The 22,336-nt window shown below is 43.6% G+C and overlaps 1 protein-coding gene across 11 annotated transcripts in view; it reads right to left on the reverse strand.

Moving 5' to 3' along the window:
- Window positions 1-22,336, reverse strand: part of celf6 (CUGBP Elav-like family member 6) — a gene marked incomplete at both ends in the record, with an annotated part of 277,850 nt that overhangs the window by 46,081 nt on the left and 209,433 nt on the right. For all 11 annotated transcript variants that reach the window (XM_080730449.1, XM_080730447.1, XM_080730443.1 and 8 more), the window contains one exon: window positions 9,402-9,481. In XM_080730449.1, the coding sequence (XP_080586575.1) occupies window positions 9,402-9,481 (80 nt within the window). The remainder of the gene's footprint in view (window positions 1-9,401; window positions 9,482-22,336) is intronic.

Here is a 22,336-nt window from a genome sequence, read left to right on the forward strand (position 1 = left end):
CTAATCTAATTTCTCCAACAGCACACTTGACTGGCAAAAAGCCTCTATATTGGATTGTGTGTATGCTGTGTGAGACACAAGATGTGTAGTGTGAGAAAACCCACAGTGGTAATTGAGGGATTAGAACTAAGCTACAAGAGTGAAAAGGTATTATTCTTTTTATCTGTGCATTACCGCGATACAAAAGCAGCGGGTGTTAAGTGTGCATCGAAAGGTAAACAGCAAACAAGTCATCTTTTATCCGCGGAAGAAGCTTATAGTTGCCACATCATATCACAAGACAGACTGGAAGGAAAGCTGTAATTTTTTAACCCTATATTCTATAGTACTTAGTTGACCGATGCTCGCAGGGCTCTATACTAGGCCCACTCCTGTTTTCACGCTACATTAAATATCACACTGTCTCAAATGTTGCTCCAATATAAGGATGCTAGGGTTCAAGTGGTTACTTAAGAGACACACTTGTTCCCTTTTCCAGAAGGTGGCATACCCATTTCATGTTCCGGGTTTCTCATAGCTTCATTTGATTGGCTCTGTAGCAGATTTGAACTGGAAATCACACAACACTTTTGTTATGTGTTTCTGGAGAAAGGATTCAAGAGAATTAAATCACCAATTCTAAGAAGTAGAAAAGTGTTCTCCTCAGAGCACAGGTCTCCGCCAGGCCGGGTTGCCTACCCAGGGCCTGCAAACGGAAGGCAGTCTTAGCCATTTGGAACGGGATCTGAAAAATCCAACTCAACCATCTTGATCACATGATCCCAGAGAAATCTGTAAGAGTGGTAGAAAAAAACGTGTGTTTTGAAGAAAACACGAAATGGCTACTGTTCAAGAGTTACTGGCCAACACTTTAAGTGGGCCGTTGTAGCGCCACCATGCAGCTGAGGAGAAATGTGGGGCGGAGGTTTATCCTTGGCCTACCGGTATACTGTGAGTGTGTGTGCAAAGTGGCATTTTGTGCCAAACGAGCCACTCCTAGTGTTTGCATGCAAGGTTTCACGCTGATCACTCCAACAGTGCAGAAGATTGACAGCAATTGACACAGTCACACATTGACAGCAATTTGATACGTATCGTGACTAAAATAAATGTACAGTGCCAACCATCTTTAAACTAATACCTAAACCACAAACATTCTATCCATGTACCGAAGGGCAAGGAGGGCATATTGTTGAGCACAAATTAATAATAATCATTATAATCAAATAATATACATTTAAGAACAATTTCATTACAAGAATATGTGTGTGTGCATGTGTTTGTTCTCTACAGAATTTTCATCCACGGCACTCCTGAATTAGCGTAAAGTAAATATGCACATCTTTCCACCTGAGAAACGGTAGGCCTGGTAACGGAGCTATATCCGTTTCCATCAGAACTGACTGAAAATAACTTTATACTTGATGTTTAACCACTTGAAACCCAGTATCCCTATTCTGGGGGGAAGGTTCACCAAAAATAGCCGATCTACAAGCTCACTACGCGTCACGTTGTGACATGTTGTGATGCTTGTAGACCTGCTATTTTTGGTGAGGATTTGGCCATAGATGGAAAAAGAACTCATCAAGTACAGTGCAAATCAGGTCTCCACATAGTGAAGTGATATTGATGTAGTGATATTGATGAATTCCAAATATCATCAAATTATTCGGAGGCACCCCTGGACTGCCGTCACGGCACCCCAGGGTGCCCCGTCACCCACTTTGAAAACCCCTGCTCTACAGTAGACAAGGAGAGCTGAGAAGTAGACAATTACACAAAGCACAACAGAAAAGCACTGGTGGGAGACAGCAAAATAGGTTTCCAGAGCAGTACAGAGTGTCTTACTGTAACCACGATGCCACAGATGGGCACGGCAACACCCCAGTTTCCATCACCAAACAAACACACGTACTGTAGGTACAGTAAGCGGGATCTTCCAGGACTGTCTGAGCTTTCAGCAGGCCTCATTTACCCCGAAAGGGTTAATTTGAAAATCAGTAATGAATTAATTGAATAAACCATAACGAGTTTGTCGGGTAATTGGATGAAGCCCCCTCTGTGCGGGCATCATGTTCGACTCTTTGAACCTCGTCACATCGCAGACAGCCTCCTGGGACGCCCGGCTCTCATTAGCGGCGGAGGAAGCTGTCTCGGTCGCTCCTCAGTGTCCGGTGCACACTGTTGCAGAGCTGCCTCAACACGCACCGCATCCAGCCAGACCCGCAGTCACACGCTGATACTTTCAGACAGTTTCATCAGATTTTGGTGGGAGGTGATTTTTTTTTTACAACTACTGCAGCTGTGTGCGTTTCTACAAGAGGCACCGAGGTACAAGAAAACAAAGAATCTCTTGTGTACACAATATATTGCAAGAGCGAAAACTCGACCCGACCGAAACCTAAACAAACTACGAAAGCTCGGAAAGGGATACCAGCTATCCGGCAAGCCCTCAAGTCCTCTCTTCCAATGTTGCTGTTTGACAAAGAACCGGCGCGGTAGTGCGCTGATGTAGCCGCCCGGCTCACTCGTCTCTCATTAATCTACTTCCTCCCGGTATCGCACACAAAATGCATGCTCTCAGCTACAACCCGCCGGTGCCGGTGTGTGCTCCGCTATATAGTGCCTGTCACACACCGTGCTGTGACACCGAAACACGACAATGTCTGCAATTTGCCGGGTGGGTGTCTGTGGCTCTGCCATTTGAGGCGCTGCCACCTGTGTCGACGCTCTCTCCCCATTGCTTGTAATTCAACAGCTGCACCGGTGGGAGAAGAGAGGGCCGTTAAGCGGGACCCAGATCGCCTTTTAAGTTAATTTCTGGCGGTGGCGGGGTGGCGGGGTGGCGGGGGCACGCGCAGTCTGCAATAAGCATCAATTAGAGCTCTGACCCGATCTATCAGCCTGTGCCCTTCGGTGGCATCGCTCGCCCTTTTTGCTTCATTAAAGCCTTCTCGTTCCGAGGCGGCGTATTTTGGTGTGCAGGTATTATTTATGGCGGGCGTGTGAGTGCCAGGTAACGCAGATGCTGTAGGGAGAACATTAAGAGAAGAGAGAGAGAGAGAGAGAGAGAGAGAGAGAGAGAGAGAGGGAGTGTCAGAGATAGACATAGAGAGACAGACAGAGAGAAAGAGAGAGAGAGAGAGAGAGAGAGAGAGAGAGAGAGAGAGAGAGAAACAGTCAGACAGACATACTGGTAGAGAAAGAGAGAGAGGGGGAGGGAGGGAGAGAGAGAATCAGAGACAGATATAGACATAGAGACAGAGACAGAAAGAGAGACAGAGAGAAACTGAGAGAGAGAGAGAGAGAGAGAGAGAGAGGGAGAGAGAGAGAGAGAGAGAGAGACACAGAGAGCTCTTTGTGTTGGTCACTCGTCCAGACCCCCACAGCTGGCAGCATGCAGCGAGCGGAGCGGCCCGCTCCCTGGATTCCGCCTCCTGTTAGTCTGTTGTTGAGGACATGTGGCAGTGATATTATCCAAATTAACTGCATCCCCCCTCGCTAGGCCCAAGCCTCAGTTTGGGTACTAATGGCCACCTTGCCTATTAATCTGAGTGGGGAGTTGGACCTGGGCAGGGGAAGAGAACAGGTGCAGAGATATGGATAATATAGATTATTAATGAACTTTTGGAATGGCTCCGGATCCACCTGGCTCTGTTTGTGGCTCCATATGTCGCCTTGGCCGGTTCAATCTGCACCAGACCTCGGGTGGTTTGGCGGTGGCCTGACCCAGTGTTGCCGCAGTGTAGCTGGCCTGGATGCCAGCGTCAACAACCAAGGGGGCTGACCAGTGACCAACCAGATCTGGAGGCCACGTTTGGCCCTCAGCTCAGCACTGTTTTTGTTTATTTTTTAATTGACCATGTGAAGATTCCCTACAAGTGAATTAACTCATTTGCTGCCCCCTCCCGAGTTTCCCGAGTTATTACCGTTGTTAGAGGCCGCCAGGGCCTGAGTTTCCCGAGTTGGCAGCCATTAAAAAAAAAAAAAAAGTTTTGCATGATCTAGGCATGGGCGTACATGATCCGTGCACTATGAATTACATGGAATGGCATCCTGGTACTTGGCATCCATTTTGGAAAGGCAGCGAATGAGTTTCATCTAACAAGCTATTCTAAAAAAAACATATATAATGGCACATTGCCAAGCATAATGAATGTCAAAGGAATTTCATCGTCTGCTCATTTCCATTTTTAAATAATCAATATCCCATAGATTATTTCGCACCATGGCCCGCTGCCAATGTTAAATATTTGACCCTTATTTGGCCCCTGGCGGTCCAGGAAAAGTTTTGGACACAGCTGAGCACAAGAAACGGAAAGCCCACCAAGTTATGCGCCGACTTCCACCATGCAGCTCGCCTGTCCTCCCTCGCTACTTCAATGTAAATGCGAAATAAGGCGGCATCAAAAAGATGTGTAAATTACATCTGGCTTCCAGGACACTATCTGGTTGCCAGGGAGCGTCCGTAAATATTTATTGCAGAACATCAGTGGACTGTGTGAAGGTGCGGGTTGGCTGCCAGGCAGGGGGAGAGAGGAACGTGTTTGTGTGTGTGTGTGTTGCCACTCTAAAGTAAACACGCACACTCAAACACACACACACACATGTTTGGATTACTATACTTGTGAGGAAATCAACATTTACACAGGTATTGCACAAGGTATCGCACACTGAAAATAGACGATATATTAGCACAGTGGTTCTCAACATTTTCAGGCCGCGACCCCCAAAATAATCATATTTTAACTGGGGACCCCCCCCCCCCCCCCCCCCGTCCATCCTGACGAGCACTAAGAGTTGAGAATGTACATTTTGTATAACACGGTTCTATTGTGAAAATAGCAGATCTACATGCTCACAACGCCTCACAACGAGAGGCGTTGCAGATCTATATAGCAGATCGCAGATAGCAGATAGAAGATAGCAGATCTAGATCTGCTATTTTTGTAATTTCTGCCTCTGATATTTGACAATTTGGCCAATGTTTAATTTGTAATTTTAGAAGTATTAAAAAGTCCTTAAAGGGATATTACACTTTCAAAAAACTTTTTGTCATTGTATGGTCTAATCAGGCTTGTATGAACACCCTGAACAGTTTTTAGTTTTCTTCATTCAGTATTTAGATATTTGATGTAAAAGTTATCTGGCCCTCCAGGCCCAGGGCCTCTCCCCACACACACTCATTGTAACTTCAAACTCCATTTTAACCATGATAGATTCATTAAAAATACCCATTATCTTTTCTGGTGACTCAAACTACCCTCCTAATACGTGAGCAGGCCGTGTTTTTTCCATAACGTATTTTTAATAATTCTTTGTGAAAATGGAAAAAATTAAATACAATAAAAATATATAAAAAATACATGAAAAACGTTATGGAAAAAACACGGCCTGCTCACGTACTAGGAGGGTATTATGAGTCACCAGAAAAAATAATGGATATTTTTAATGAATCTATCATGGTTAAAATGGAGTTTGAAGTTACAATGAGTGTGTGTGGGGAGAGGCATGGGCGTGTCGGGCCTGGTAACTTTTACATCAAATATCTAAATACTGAATGAAGAAAATTAAAAACTGTTCAGGGTGTTCATACAAGCCTGATTAGACCATACAATGACAAAAAGTGTTTTTGAAAGTGGAATATCCCTTTAAGTTGTCACTTTAGAAATGTGCAGATACCCTCTATACACTTAAACCTTTTGTTAGTTTGCATACTGTTGAGTGAGAAAACAATGTTGCACATTGAGTTAATCATCTGGGGACCCCCAAAAATAATTTGGCGACCCCCCTGGGGGTCCCGACTCAAAGGTTGAGAACCACTGTATTAGCACATGACACGTCGTGCTGCGACGCGTAGTGAGCTTGTCGATTGGCTATTTTCAGTGTGCGAACTACTGTAAGAATAAATCTGGCATAATAACTACCACCAAAACCCTATCACCTAACCTCTAAATGCCCAATCATAACTCTAACCTGAATCTTTTCTTCATTGTAAGCCTACTGTAACATTTTTAAACATGAAAACTACCATTGTGTTTATATTTCTCAAAGTCTACTATACTTGTGGGGACATTTCACCTTCACAAGTATGATAATACAACTGTGTACACACACACACACACACACATACACACACACACACACACACACACACACACACACACACACACACACACACACACACACACAGCGCGCACACAGCGCACACACATGCGCACGCACACACAACTTTGTAATTCATAATTTTCTTTCAAACTAAGTGCAACTTCCGACGGTGGCCTTTCCCTGGGAGAATACAAGCAGAGCCAATTTTCAATTAGCTGCAGTTTGACAAGAGTTACACAAAGTCCAATAATGAGGAGGACACTCCGTCAAGCTGTGGGAGCTGAGGCTCGCGGACAGCAGATGAAGATAACATAACTTTATGTCCACCAATTACTAGCCGTGCGGCTCTCTAATGTATATGCTACAAATTGCTACATTATTCCATAGAGTAGTAGTGTAGCGTCAGCATTTCTACTATTATTTCACAATGGATTTGCTTTTTAGCCACATTTACAACCCTCTCTCTTCAACCTACACGCGTGTCCCACTAATGTTGGTATAATTTATGCTATGCATTGCATTTTATTCTGCATAACTCGCTGATAGTAAGCCGGTGCAAATGTGCTTGCTTAACTTCCCTCTAGAGCCGCAGCTATAATGGTTTATGTTGCTTAATTGCACCCGTCTATGTGTTGAATATGTATGAATATACGGTATATATATGTGTGTAATGGAAGACTGATGAAATGTTCTGTATTCTTTTTTAGCCGTACCAACATCATTTCTGCACTCTAGATATTCAGAGAGATAGATGTGTATGACATACATTAGCATACAGCAGACAGACACATATGAGTTGTTGGACCCGCTGTTTCTCGTTCTTGGAGCCAGAGCAGCTCTCAATGTTCATGTTCAACACGCTATCTATTTCCTGCTCACAGGAATCTATTGATTGTCTTTACGCTACGAGCTTATAAGCTTATCCAGAACAGTTTCAGACACGTCCTGTCTTCAAGTGGAAAAGTCTCATGGATAGAAAAAAAAACGAAACAAAAAACTGCCAAAGCGCATTCAGCCCCACATTTACAAATAATGTAATTTAAGTTTTTTTCCCCGACCCAATCAGACGAAATGCCAAAACCAACAAACATCCAGATTTTTGACATAAATGCTTTCTCTGACAACAGTAAATATTTCATGTTTAGCTACTACCTAATTTATTGAATCAAGGCTATTTTAGATTCTAACCCATGCGAGTGCCTTGGATTTTCTTTTTCGATTTGTAATGTTTTTTTTCTCCCCTTGTGATTCGGTTTCAGTGACAACTAAGGTCAGCTATGCAGTGATGTCATCATTCATATTGTGTGTCGTGCGTGCGTCCGTGTGTGCGCGTGTCGCTCTTAACTTAAGGAATAAACTTGATGGATACCTTTTTTAGCCGCTTTTGATTTTGGTCACATCTTTCAACAACTTCACAAACTTGAACAGAATATGTGTATTGTTCTCTTTCCTCCACCATGGCTGCTTGTATCCAGTGGTAACCACTTTCAAAAGCAAATAAATGCCTAGTTTCTATGCAGTGATAAGAGTAAATACAATATTGGAAAAGCATGAAATTACTGTTCCACTGTGACTTGTTTACAAGATCCAGTAATCTGACACCTATGTTCAGATAGCAACCAGTGTTTCTTCCAGCATGGATTTTAAATTATAACACACCTGAGTCCATGTGATCTCACAATCCAGTCAGACAACAGACGGGACAGACAGGCAAATATGAACCAGAATAGTGCATGTGCATGTGCACATAAACCTTGTATTTAACACAAATGTATATTTTAAGCGCATGACCAACATGGATTACTTTTCTTTTCATTTGTTATAAATGAACAAACTTTACATTTTAAACCTAACATAATTACTCTTCAAAGAACATTCTTTTTCCCCCGGACAGAAGATTCTCTCATGGTACAGATTAAAGCCATGACAACATCCAGGCACCACTGTGACCCTCTCCAGGGGTGTAGGGGGGGAGGGGGGGGGGGGCAAGGTGGAGGGGCCTTAATTATTTTATACTTTAGCTATTGAAAAATAGCAGATATAAGCTGCGAGCTTGTAGATCTGCTATTTTTGAAAAGTCGTTAAAATGTGTGCAAATCTTTGAATTTGTGTATTTTTTAAGCAAACATTTCTAACTCAAAATCTTCTTCTGGGGGATCCCTGGAACTACATATTTTGAGATGGGGGTCCGTGGCCAAATACTTATCATTTTGGGGGTCCTTCACATGAAAACGTTTGAGCACCACTGACATAGAAACAGAGTTTTTTTCAAAAAACCTTAGAAGGATTTGGAATATTCAAAGAAAAAATTGCAATCTACAAGCTCACAGCGCGGCACTCGGTGCCGCGCTGTGAGCTTGTATATCTGCTATTTTTCAATAGTTACAGTAAAGTACCCAGGGCCCAGAATGCCCTCTCCTCCACAGTCCCGTCCCTACACACATCCAGGGAGAAAGGATGGCCTGACTCCTGTGGAAGCACAAAGGGGACTAATCCAATGAAAAACTGTCCTCTTCCCGCCGGCATCACACTTTTTGACAATGACTAATGTAAACTGTTGAAATTTTAATGGTGCTATTTTTAATCATGTGTTTTAGTGATGTACATAATTCAACCGCCGTACCGCAAGAGTCACCGCGAAAATAACACGCTCAAGCAACCCGGGCCGGCGGTGTGTGTTTTTGGCACTAATAAAGCAAGCAACACGGTCCAGGTCTTTCCAAACAGTCCCCACAGCTTGAGTTCAGCCCCAGAACTGGAGTAGCATCCACACATACAGCGAAGGAGAACAACATATTGATGGATGCAGCAAAATGTTTCCTGAGGATACATTCAAGGATTCATGCGCTGCCCACGGCAATCATATCTTTATAAGGCTGTCTATCTCGGCTGTGAAAGCCAGATGAATAGGGGCAGAAGGAAATGGATATTGAGTGAGAAGACAGAGATACAGAGGGTGCAGCTGTGCACTGTGAGCTGGCGGATGCTGACTGTGGGAATCTTTTGTGTGCGATAATACACAGCGAGAATGTATGCAAGGCTGTGTGGGCTCGTCGGGGCTTTGAAAGGCAACGCTTTTCACGACAGCGATCGCTGCCGCTTATTCTTCCCATAGTACATGTTCTGGTGCGTGCGTGCGTGTGTGTGTGTGTGTGTGCGTGTGTGTGTGTGTGTGTGCGTGTGTGTGTGTGTGTGTGTGTGTGTGTGTGTGTGTGTGTGTGTGTGTGTGTGTGTGTGTGTGTGTGCGTGCGTGTGTGCGTGTGTGCGTGTGTGCGAGAGAGAGAGTCTAGGAGCGCGTAAAGCGTGGTACTCACAGGCATGGTCTGTCCACCGTGCAAGCTGTTGATGGCGGCCTGTGCTTCCGCGTGGCTGGAGAACTTGACAAAGGCGCATCCTGTGAACCCACAAAGAAATATGAGGGGGGAAACAGGGAGAGACGGAGGGAGAGAGAGAGAGAGAGAGAGAGAGAGAGAAAAGAAAGAAGAGGTGGGATGGGGACAGAGAAGCAACATCAGGAAGGCAGCATAGAATTTGCCCTAAAAAATATCAGTCATTGTTTTTATGTCAAAGTGTGGTTTGTTAAAACATTCATGCTATTTGTGTTCTGGGCGCAGAACTCTGAATAAATACAGTCTAAATGTGTTAAAAAGCTCCCCTCCTCCTCAGCCCCGCCCCCACTGTCCCCTCCCCCATCCCTGGACGACCCAGACTTGTTTGTGACTATTAATCTGTTTTAATATTTACACTTTGTGATTTGTGTGCAGCCACTCGTTAAAGAGATTATGATGACAAAGGCATAGTATTGTAATCTGCCTATCTAACCGAATCTTCCGCTCCTCACGTATAATTTCATACACGGGTAGAGGGGGGGGGGGGGGGGGGGGGTGACGACACACACAACAGACTTAATCATTTTAAGTCTGTTGTGTCGGGGTGGGGGTAAATATGGGAGTTGGCCGGAATACAAGAACATTTGTGAATATATTTCATATAACGTTTTTTACTTGATCTTGCCAATGGATGTGAGAACCTGTGATATATACTGTATATATATATATATAGCGTGAGAGAGAGAAAGAGAGAGAGAGAGAGAGAGAGAGAGAGAGAGAGAGAGATAGAGAGAGAGAGAGAGAGAGAGAGACAGAGAGAGAGAGAGAGAGAGAGAGAGAGAGAGAGAGAGAGAGAGAGAGAGAGCTGTAGTAGCTACTGTACATGCACGCCATACCCAATTTCTTTCTCAAATTAAGTTTCCCCATTAAATACACATTTCGAGCTTTACAGTTGTCATGGACAGTGTGAGGTATTATTTTACATCCTATTCTTATCCCTTTGCCTTCAGGTAGCTCATGTGTTAAGTCAAGATATATCTCATTAGCGAACTCGTCGGGATTAATTCTGCTCCCTACTTTTCATTAAGCAGGACCCATGGCTTTAAACCCAACCACGCTTCACCTTCAGCTCCTATTGAACTGCACATACAAAAACTTCCTCAACAAGCCAATTAGACACTTTCATATGCATTTATTTATCATCTGTTCCCCACAGCGGGTGAGGTGAAGATTCATTCGAATTACAGTGGCTGATAGCTAGACCCATTTAAACTTCGCCATCTCAGGAGGAAAGCTTTGCTTCGCACAAATGAAGCAAATGAATCATTTGCAGACCCAATGGGAAAGACTAAAGGACAACAGGCATATAATAATCAACTGTAGGCGAATCTCCACCACGACCTCTCGGATCACTCACAGTAAGATCCAACTTTAATGTATCCATTTTTACCTCTGTGGATGTACAAACATAACCAAATGGTCCCTTACGGTCCATGTGATTATATTTGTGCCCTGCCGGAGTTAAATTAACAGTTGATGATTACAACTACGGTATGATGAAAAGCTTTGGTGGGGGTGTATAAAAGAAAACAAGAGACTAGATTATAAAGGTTTGCTGTATACATTGAATCGGCAACAAAGCACCGAATGCAACTACAGAGGACGACCAGATACTGTCCAAAGGAGTCTTTGATTTGTGCCATGCCACCATAGCAGACGCTCTCCCTTCTCCGGGGCGCGCCCCCTTGGCTTAAACACGTAAAGGAAAGGCTCCCCAGTTTGTCCGGCTGAGGCGAGGCGGCCCGCTGGGCGCCGTGTGTCTGTGCACGTCTGTCTTTGAAGGAACAAAAGCGTTTAACCTTTGTAGTTGAGATAATAAGGGAGAGTTTGTTCTGGCTTTCAATGTGCCTGTGGTTTGTCCACCAGGCGAGAGATGGGCTTACTGGTGGGCACCTTTGCAGTAATCACCTAACAAGGTTGTCAGATATTAAGGCCGGGTCTCTGTGCCCTTCACAGATCAGCCCGGCCAGAATGAGAGAGAGAGAGACGGAGAGAAAGCTGAAATTGCAGAGCTCGACACATGGCATTTAAAGGGAGAAGTGCTGTCAAACACGCAAGTTCCTCAAAAATCCTCATCTAAACAAGACATGCCACCTTGCTTTGCTCTGACCTAGAAAACAAACAAAAAGATACAGTGAGAAGAACATGTACTATAAAACACACAGTGTTGATTTAACTCAAATGGAACCAAATGGGACCCTTACAGATCCCATTTGTACAATCTTGGAAGTTAAATTAACACTGAGGATTTTACGGTGTGACATCTCCAAAGAGTTGGAAGTGCTGCTGCCTCATAAATTATAGTGCACATCTGAGTTTTTTTCCCCCCCTTTTCAATTTGATGGCTGAGAATGAGGGTGGGGGGTGTGGGGTGGGAGAGATTGCATTGCTTTCAAGCCAGAGGTAATATGTATGCATGAATTCCATTGCGGTGGATGGGTGACATTTATAACACAACTTAATTACGGACCTAAAAGCCATCTCTCTATTATTCGTGACAATTCAACTCAACTCTGGCAGCAAGTGTTGCACTCCAAAAGTACTTTGAGGAGTGAGGCCATTGAGAGATGAATCCTAAAACAGTGTAGCAGAGTCCACTTATTATAAGCGACTTTGGGCTTGTTTTCCTGTAAAGTCGCTTGTAAATAATATGGGTACTTGCAGGGCTGTGGTTTTGTGGGTTTGTTTCTAAAGTGTACAGTAGTCGCTTATTCTGGCTTGCTTCAGTTGAACCACTGAACCTAAACACATCATCAGCTATTTTCAAATAATCTTGAAAACTATGTGACAAGTCTGGAATGTTTTTGAAAGATTTTACAACACAAGCGTGGGTGTCTCTGGCTCAAAATATTTTGAGATGAGGGTCCACGGCCAAATACATATCAATGTGGAAGTCCTTGACATGACGATGTTTGAGAACCAATGCACTAAAACAACATTAGACAATAGCGTGTAGCTGACCTGCCTTTTAGTTTAGTTCATGTTGGGCTCAGTTTCTTGTTTCGCAAAATTTGACAACACTGATGCTAAACTTCATCACAAGTTTTTTTATTTTCTTTTATTGGGCAAAGCAGGGGAACCAATTAAGCAGCCGAGTGGCACAAACCGACACCAACACTGGGCACAGAGGCTGCGTCATGGAACAGACACCATTGTCAATTTCAAGGTGTCTCTCGTTCGAGTTACAGGGCGCCCTCGCCTTGATTGCGGCGGCTGCCAAAATAATTTAGCTGTGGCGCCTCTTTAATGAATGTGGGACCGCAGTGTCGAGGTAAAGAGATATGATCAGTCACCTGGATATATCAGAGCATTGTCTTGGTGGAGGCACCCAACCTAGACGTCAGACGCTACCGCAGTGCCTCGTCGTCACAGCAGAGGGACTGAGACAAAGGGAGCGACCGAGTGAGCGGGAATGAGAGACAAATGTCAACACACTGCGGAGCTACGGCAGGTGGTGAAAGAGAGAGAGAGAGAGAGAGAGAGAGAGAGAGAGAGAGAGAGAGAGAGAGAGAGTGTGGGGGGTGGGGTATACAGAGGGAACCGGTAGCCAAGAAAAGGAGCTAACAAAAGAGAAAATTGGAACCTTTCTGACACCGCGACAGCGTCCTTATTTCATTTGATGTGCTGTCAATCAGCACGATGCATGGGTGCAGACAGGAAGGGAGCCAGACTGAAGGGAAGGAAAGGTGGGGAGAGAGCGAGGGGGGGGGGGGGGGGGGGGGGGGCAAGGGAGCGAGGAAGAAAGAGAGGTGGCGGCGGGGCCCGTGGGGCGACGCAGAGCAACAGCACCTGGGTTTAGACCCGAGAAAAGAGACAAAGAGGCACGGCTCATACAGTATATTGTAATTGTCAGGTGGAAACCTTGTTTTGTATTTATCATTATAAAAATGATTTAAACTAGTGAAAACAGACGATCTACAAGCACAACACCTCGCGGCATGAGGCATTGTGTGTTTGTAGATCGGCCGTTTTCACTAGTCTTGTGCGACAGTCTTGAATGATGAAGCAGGGCTTTACTTACCGGTATATGAAAAGACATACACATTTGAAACTTGGAGATACGAGGTTTCTGCCCGACTGTGACGATATACTGCAGGCTGCCTCTGACTATCGTGTTCATTTTAGATGCACGTTTAGTGTGTCTTGGCTTCCTCAGCCTCGCAGACCACCATCACCTTAGCGTGCCATATCGCTTGAAATAGATTGTGTGATCGCGGGGAGAGGAGCACCTACATCACAGTATGATGGTGGAAAGAGTTGCAGTATATATCTTGGAAAAAAGAGTCACATTTATACACGTGGGGGGAGGTTTGAGCTCATTCCCTGAACGCACCGCCGGTGGTGAAAAATTCCAGCTGAGAATGCTTTTATTTACAGTTGGACATTATCCTATCCTCACTCCCCCCTAGGGAGTGAGGATAGGGGGGGACGTGGGAAACGAACAAATAACCACCACCCCTCCTCCTCCTCCTCCTACACCACGCTAACAGTGAGGAGGAGAAGATGAAGGGGAAAGTGGGCGGTGAGGAGAATGCGGAGGAGGTGTTTGTGATCTGTTTGTTTTGTCGAAAACAGGAGCCAGAGCAGAGAGGGGAAGGAGGGTGTCTGAAGGAATAAAAACGAGAGACTAAACTTAAGCCTAATTTACTGTATGTACAAACAGCCCGAGAACAGTGGACCTAAAAGCTCACAGAGCGCTTTGTGAGCTTGTAGTCTGCTGTTCTCGGTTTGCGAGACACCATTGGCGGGACGAAGTATAAATCTGCTTTTTAAAGTGGGAGGAGGCGGAGCAGGAACAAACGAGTGCGAATGACAAATTGAAAAGTAGTGAGAGAAGAGAGGTGTGAGAGCGCACACACACACACACACACGCGCACAACGCGCACGCACGCACACACACGCGCGCGCACACACACACACACACACACACACACACACACACACACACACACACACACACACACACACACACACACACACACACACACACACACACACACACACACACACCGGCAGAGCTAGTTTAAAAGAAAGTGCGACAGACAAATTAGTAACACGCGAAAATGCAGCGAGGAGGACGGCCCGAGTCAAAAGAGTGGATATATATATATATATAAAACATAATAGCAAAGCAGATGAAATAAAACTGGAGAGAAGCAGTTAAAGAGGGTCTAACAATGTGTTCACACACACAGACTACATTGTCTTGTGTACAATATTCTACTATTCTTGATGTTCATTATTTCTTAATTAATTATTGTCACCAAAGTGTGTCCTTCACACTATGGCAGCATGGAAACATTTTGTTTCACACACGCACACACACACACACGCGCGGCCACACACACACACACACACACACACACACACACACACACACACACACACACACACACACACACACACACACACACACACACGCGCCCACACGCCTACACACACAAAAATATATTAATGGATACAATGAGTTAGTTGACTACTGCCGAAGCCAGGCTGCAGAGACACAACAAACAGAGAGCGAGAAAGAAGAGAGAAAGAAGGAAAGTACGAATGGAATAATGGATGGAGATAGAGAAGGGCCTGGAGATGAAAACGAGGAAGAACGGAGAATGTCAATAAGAGTACAGTAACTGAAGCGAGACTAGAGAGACCTAATGACTAGAGAGAGAGAGGGAGACTGAGACTGAGAGAGGGAGAGAGAGAGAGAGAGAGAGAGAGAGAGAGAGAGAGAGAGAGAGAGAGAGGTAAACAAGTGAAAGCGTACAGTACAGTCATAGACAGAAGGCCAGAATCTGTAATGTAACTGAATGTTTTGCTTTGGCACAATTTGCAAATGATAATTAGGGCTGCAAATATTAGTTTTCTTTGCGATTATTCTATGTATTACCTTTTTGATTAATCGAGTAGTAGAGAAGTGTGTTTTCTTACGGACAAAGCGACGAGAAGAAATTCGAATAGATATTTTATAATCAACTCAATCGATTAATCTGATTTACCACTTGTTTTGTACATTACTTTTACTTTGTCATAAAACTGTATAATGTAATAATTGCAATAATAGGTGATCTACTGTACAAGCTCAGAATGTGTTAGATCACTTCACGTTGTAATAAGCTATGTTTGTCAACTATACGGACAAACGGAAAAAGAAATACATTTTCACCCAAAAAGGCAGAGAATGAGTTAATGAAACTAACTTAGTATAATTTTATTATTTGCCGGCATTACGATAAAGAGCTCACTTTTCAAGGTTTTAAAGAAACATCATTTGGTAATTTTCTTTTAATAATAATATTATCAATACATTCTTAGTGTTTTTTTTGCCAGTTTTTTGGGGTCCCACTTGCAATATCCCCACAGCCCACCAGTGGGCTCCGGCCCACAGGGTTCAGAACCGCTGGTGTAAATGGTGTTTTAGCGACAGAGGCTGGCCGCTGAAAGCAGCCCAGCGTATAAACCATGCTACAATGTCTTCAATTATCCAAACACTCCACAGGGAAAACAGGTAAGTTCTCCGTCAATACTGGAATGATTCAAGTTACAGTGTTCCAGTTATAGCAATACAGTAGAATTACTGTAAAGTAACAAAAAAATACAGTAGAATTATTGTAACGTCAATAAAAGTTGGAATAAAAGTCAATGCGTGGTCTGAAACTCACGCTGTAAGAAATGCATGAGGCACTCAGTACAGAACAGGACAGTGCATTACAGCACAGTACAGTAATATAATCTATTTGTGGATTCCAGCACCGTGTGCTGGTGTCAGAGGAGCGGTTTCTACACCTCGTCAAAGAGCAAAGAGACCTGCAACATGGTGGATAGCAAAACAACAACAGCATACGATTTCTGACCGCGGAGGAACCTGGACAGGAAAATAAGAGAGGAACATGTGGACAGGTGTACAAAAACAATCCAAAAGAAGTGCCTGTTCTGTGTTACGCCACACAGACGCAAAGTAACACCTTGGACTGTTTCTACAACTGCCTTCTAAATCAGTAGTTCTCCAACTTTTTCAGGAAATTCAAAATTATTCCAACACCTTCAAGATTTTTTTCAGAAATGTTCAAAATAGCCAACTGCCAACACCCAAATCTAAAATGACACAGATGCATCCGCGGTTTCAATGGGTTAATATAGCACCAAAATCAGTTTTAACACTCTAATCTATATAGGTCTACATCAACTTGAAAATAGCCAATCCACAAGCTCACAATGTGCCGAATTTGCCAATCGGCTATACAAAATCTTGAAGAAATGTTGAAATATTTGGAACGTTTTTTTTACACCACATATTTTCAGATGGGGGGTCCGTCCTTGACATAAAAATGTTTGAAAAAACAACTGGTTTTAAGAACCGTAGCCCAAATAAGCAACTACACTTTGGAAACAAGGCCAAGGGAAACGCAACCCGCAACTATCAATATTTACTAGTAAGACGCCTCTTTATCTGGCCAGTGATGTATATCGGACCAGTTACCCATATGGAGACCCCTCGTACCCATATATGGAGATCCATGTACTGTATATGGAGATATGCTGTGAGAGCCCAAACATGCTTAACCAGTTATTCGTTAAGTCCTATGACATCTATGACATCTGACATCATACATACAATCCATTTTATGCCCATACATGGAGATGTCTGTAGAACCAGCTACAGATAAGGGTTGTTTGGCCATCTGTCTTGGCCATATATGGATGATGTTAGTGTGGTATGTGGCCGATGTGGCCTCCATATATGGGCATTCCCATTTGAAGTCCTGTTAGATATGAGCTTTAATATTGATGACATCAGGGAACTCCATATATGGGCATAAAAGGGATTATGTTAGTGTGGTTCCCCTGATATCATAGTGACGTCAGAGCATGGTGTCAGAGAGGGAAACCCATACCGTACAAAAGTGTACATGTCCAGACGGACGGAGTCAGCATGTGCTGTTTCACATACTAATCTGCAAACAAGCAACTTTACAGGGAAAACAAGGCCACAAATCGATTATAATAAGCGGACATGGCAACACTGGCTACTGCCTGCTCAAGGAAGAGGAGTAATGGTTAATATACAGTACTATGCTGTGTCGTACACCAAAAGAGCAGATCTACAAGCTCTGCAAATATTAGCAAATAATGCTGTTACACCCAGAGAGACAATGGTCAACTCTGTAAGAGATGATGAAAATACATCAGGTATAGTACAGGTAAAGCAGTGCAGTGTGCACTACGCTTATAGCTATATTTTCATCCATGCTAAACCCCTTCTCCCTAAACTTCGTTGCCTTTTTTTTTTACTACTGTATTTTGAAAAACATTTTAAAATACTCAAAAAAGCCGAATCTTCATCGACACATTGTGAGCCTGTAGATCAGCTATTTGAACGTATGTTTTTCAAAATAGTGAAAAAAGGCAAAGAAGTTTAGGTACGTATAAGGGATTTAGCATGGACGAAAATAGGGCCCTTCATAATAGTATAAACAGTAGTACGCAATATTATTGTGGCACTACTGTATAACCTTCCTCATATTGATGCATAATATGCAACTATGTATACAGTATACGTATTGAAGTTGCAGAGAAGAGCACAGAAGCTTTTTTACTTTGCTGTAACTGTATGCATTTTTTACAGTAAAACCTATTTGATATTTTTGTTTATTGTATTATAGAGAATAATGGAGCTGGGAGGAAGAGCAATCCCTCACACACGAGGCTGTGGACGAGGCTGGTTTCAATCTGGCCAAGGCAGTATAGACGCGGATGAAATGTTCTAGGCCACCGAGCCACAGTGGAGGATGTGCCGAGCGCCAAATCCTGTGCTGCAATAACATCTGACAATGTTGCACGTACGCATTATCCTCAACCTCGGCCCAGGCAACACCCAGAAACTCCTGATGTTCCCGGACACCCGCTACATAGATCTGAGAGAGAATGAGAGTGGGTTGGTAACTGTTAGCTATAGAGATGTGCGGATCACGGTTTTAGAAGATTGGTGGATTTAGATCGTTACAATGTATATCGTCACTGTCGGGCAGAAACCTGTATCTCCAAGTCTCAAATTTGTAATTTTTTTTCGCAAAGCAAAGCCCTGCTTCATCATACAAGGCCGTCGCACAAAAGTATTTATTGTTTTTATATTATTGATTATTAATATTAATTAATATATCTATAGGCATATTATAGCCTCGACATATTATTATAGGTTTTAAAAAGGCTGCGTGTATGTAGTATTTTAATGTGAAGACATTTTCATCAGGCACGAATTACCGGTAGCTGCCTACTACACGTGCCGGCACCATTTCGAAACAACAACAGTAGAGGCAAAGGCAGCTTAAGTGAGAGTGAGAGAGGCAAACTTAACAACAGAGAATTTAAAACAAAACAAAAAAGGAAGGGAGGAATAAAGGTTAGTTGTGTAATTTAGTGAAGTTAACTCTGCCGACGAGTCAAGTGCTGGATATGTCATAATTATGCAAAAGTCGTGACATGATAAAGTGATGGAAGACAGCTGAGGGCTTGCTGTTACTATGGATATGTAGAGTATACAGTCCTTGGTCACTACAGGTGAGAGCGACAGCGCTAGTGGTAAGTGAAATTGTTTGGATAAGTACTTATCCATATAGAATCCCATTGCCTGCAGTACAGTTAGAAAGGCCTCCATAGGTTTGAGTGCTGCACGAAAAAAGAAGAATATAGAATATATAGACTGGTGCGGGGTCTAGATATAGGTTGATACAATGAATTTGGTTGGATGACGGATGGATGGTGAATGTGTACATGCGGATTATAGGGTGACGAAAAAGCCCATCCACGCATATTAGTGAGGTAAGCTTCACCAGGGAATGGCTTTTTGTTTCTTCCATCAAGTTCTCCATTCCAGAATACTGCAGGTCAGATGTCTGCAATGGATGCTGCTGGTGTCATCACAGCAGAACATTGCAGCTATGGGGGATGGTTGCATCATGCAAGAAGATCCCCCCCCCCCCACCCCCCCCCCCCCATTATAGTGTAATAGGTGTAAATATCGATGAAAATCTGTGCTACACTGGAGTCTTTAGCCACGCACTTCATCTTTGCCGTGTATAAGTAAGTAATAATAAATGTGCCGGAGAGAGGGCAGGAGTTTATCCCCGGTACAATGCGCTAGACCTCGGGGAGATGGAATGCTGAGGTGGAGGCAACGCAACACCAACCATCAGCTTCCAGTCCAGCCGTGCTACTCAAACGCAGAGTAGGCGGTGGTTTCTGGGATCGAACCCATGTCCTTGTGGACCAAAGGTGAGCTAGAGCTCTACCGGCTGAGCTACCCGGACACTGTGTTATGCCTGATTTATAGTTGGCCGACGTTCACAACACACCATACAGCAACACTTGTGAGCTTGTAAATCGGCTATTTTCGGTGCATGCACACGATGCACAAGCAACATTATAAAGGGCTATTCACGCCAAGCATGATAACTATAACGACCAGTAAGACTAGATAAGCGACCGTCAGGTCGCATGTATACACAAATTGGCCTGTAAGTCCGCTGTGCGTGATTTTTAGGCAACATCTGTGGGAGCAGTGCCCATTAATGTTATCTGCAAAAATCAACCTCATGGTGGCGCTACGCACAGCAGCCATATTGGAAATAAATTGGGAAAGAAAGTAAGGATACTTTCTACATAGGTGTTACCAATGATACTAATGAAGGCTCTGTTCCTTTTAGTGTAGCACAGTGGTTCACAAGCTTTTATTATTTTAAATTAAGGACCACATAACTCTGAGTGTACAACCCAAGGTCCATTTGAAAGCCCGTAAAGGAACCATGAGGGTCCCTGGACCCCAATTTGAGGCCCACTGGAGTCTTTCCAGTGAGCCAACATGCACCATATTAGCACCCCTGACTCTGTTTGACCAGAGTGGAACAAAGCCTTCATTAGTATCATTGGTACAGTAACACCTACAGTATGAAGAAAGTAAGGAAGAGGAGGTCCAATGTCTTTCCAATATGGCTGCTGTGAATAGAGCCTACTATGTGAGCGTCCATTCTGACCAACGGTAACATTATGTAAACCAGTGATTCTCAACCTTTTCAGTCTGCGACACCAAAACATACTCATATTTGAACTGGGGACCCCCCCCCCCCCCCCCCCACCCTGACGAGCACTACTTGAAGTTTTGTTTAAATGTCCGATTGTGAAAATAGCAGATCTATGTAGATCGGCTATTTTCACAATTTCTGCCTCTAATATTTTACAATTTGACTCATGTTAAATGTTTCATTTTAGAGTTATTGAAAAGGTCTTAAAAGTCCATAAATTGTCACTTGTAGAAATGTGCATATGGGGGTCCCGGCCCACAGGTTCAGAACCACTGCTGTAAACAATGCCACAAAACACACCTTGTACAGTCCAGCTGTGTCAGAGCCCCCACACGCAGGCAGAGAGAGTGATGAAGAAACAGAGTAAAAGAGAGAAAGATTGTGGAGGGAAAGGAGATCTGCCTCTGTGGTGCTAAAAGACCCATGCAATATGAATGACTAAGATAATTAATTATTTTATAGAAATTATTATTAGTATTTAGTATAGAATTATTATTATATATGTTACAGTCAGTTTGGGTAACTCAGTGAGATTGGGGTAAGAGCGCTTGTTTTTGTAGTTCACCACACCCCCTAACACCACCTGGATCAATTCACTTTGATAGTCTCTTATCAGCACACCTGTGTAATTCTGTGTAGTCACCATGAGATGGCGACAACAGCCATTCAATTGTGCTGTCGCTGACGTCACTCGTTTGCGACCACTCTTTGTTTATCTGCCAAGCTCAGCTGTGTTTAGCCATTAGCTTACTATGCCTAACTCTAAACCTAACCCTAACCTTAACCTCAGTAAAACTATGCCTAACCCTAATCCTAACCTCCGTGGGGTGAGGCGCTATCATTCCTGCCGACGCTACGTTGTCGTTGTCCTTGTGGATCAAAGCGACAGCTTGTTCCGCCCCGTGCCGCATGACGAGCGCTCCTGTTCTCAATTTCACTGAAACTCAAAAAAACTGTGACATATATAAAGATGTGAGATATGTTTAGGCTACATATGAGTAATGCCGGCAAGCCTACCAACTAGTGTTAGCTACAGTATATTCACACAAATAATTCAAACACACCGACAGCCCTAGTAGACAGCGGTCACAAACTACTGCAGAATTCTCTTCACCACTTCAAATGTAAATTTCTATCCCCTTCATCTCATTCGCTCGATCTCTTTCTGTCCCTCTCTCTCTTTCTCCCACTCACACTCGCAGACACACACACATTAGAGATGACAGCCGTCGGCGGTCTATACATTTACAACAATAGCCTACACATTTATTTCACAAAACACTGACTCAAAAGCTTGATTGATGCATTGTTTATTCAGACTAGACCTATTCATTTAGGGTAAATTGATTTCAATCTGTTGTCGCCACTTTAAGGTCAGCGCTGACTCGCGTCTCAACCTTTTTCTCCAGAGACGCTTCATATTTTTTTTTCCTATTGAAAATACTGTCTGTCTTTAATGGCGGCGGGTCGGGTCAGCTCGGGTTATGAAAATAGCAATGTGTTTGCGCGCGATCAGAAATACCTTGAGGAGAAATTGAAGAGAAGCCGGGAACGGTTCAAGACTATACCTCTGCTTCCGACTCAACAACAACAACAACAACACTCACACAGTGTATATGCTTTTATACAGAACAGTCTGGTGGAATGATGGCATAACATTTCCACCTTGAGCACGTTGTGTAGAATATGGCTCCAGTGTTAGACTATACATTATTTCCTCTTCTCATGACAACGTATTTTTGTATTGTGCAGTGTACTGTTTTTTATTTATTTATGTGGTGTCAG

This window comes from Nannobrachium achirus, assembly GCF_963921795.1.
Source record: "Nannobrachium achirus genome assembly, chromosome: 7".
Classification (NCBI taxonomy): domain Eukaryota; kingdom Metazoa; phylum Chordata; class Actinopteri; order Myctophiformes; family Myctophidae; genus Nannobrachium; species Nannobrachium achirus.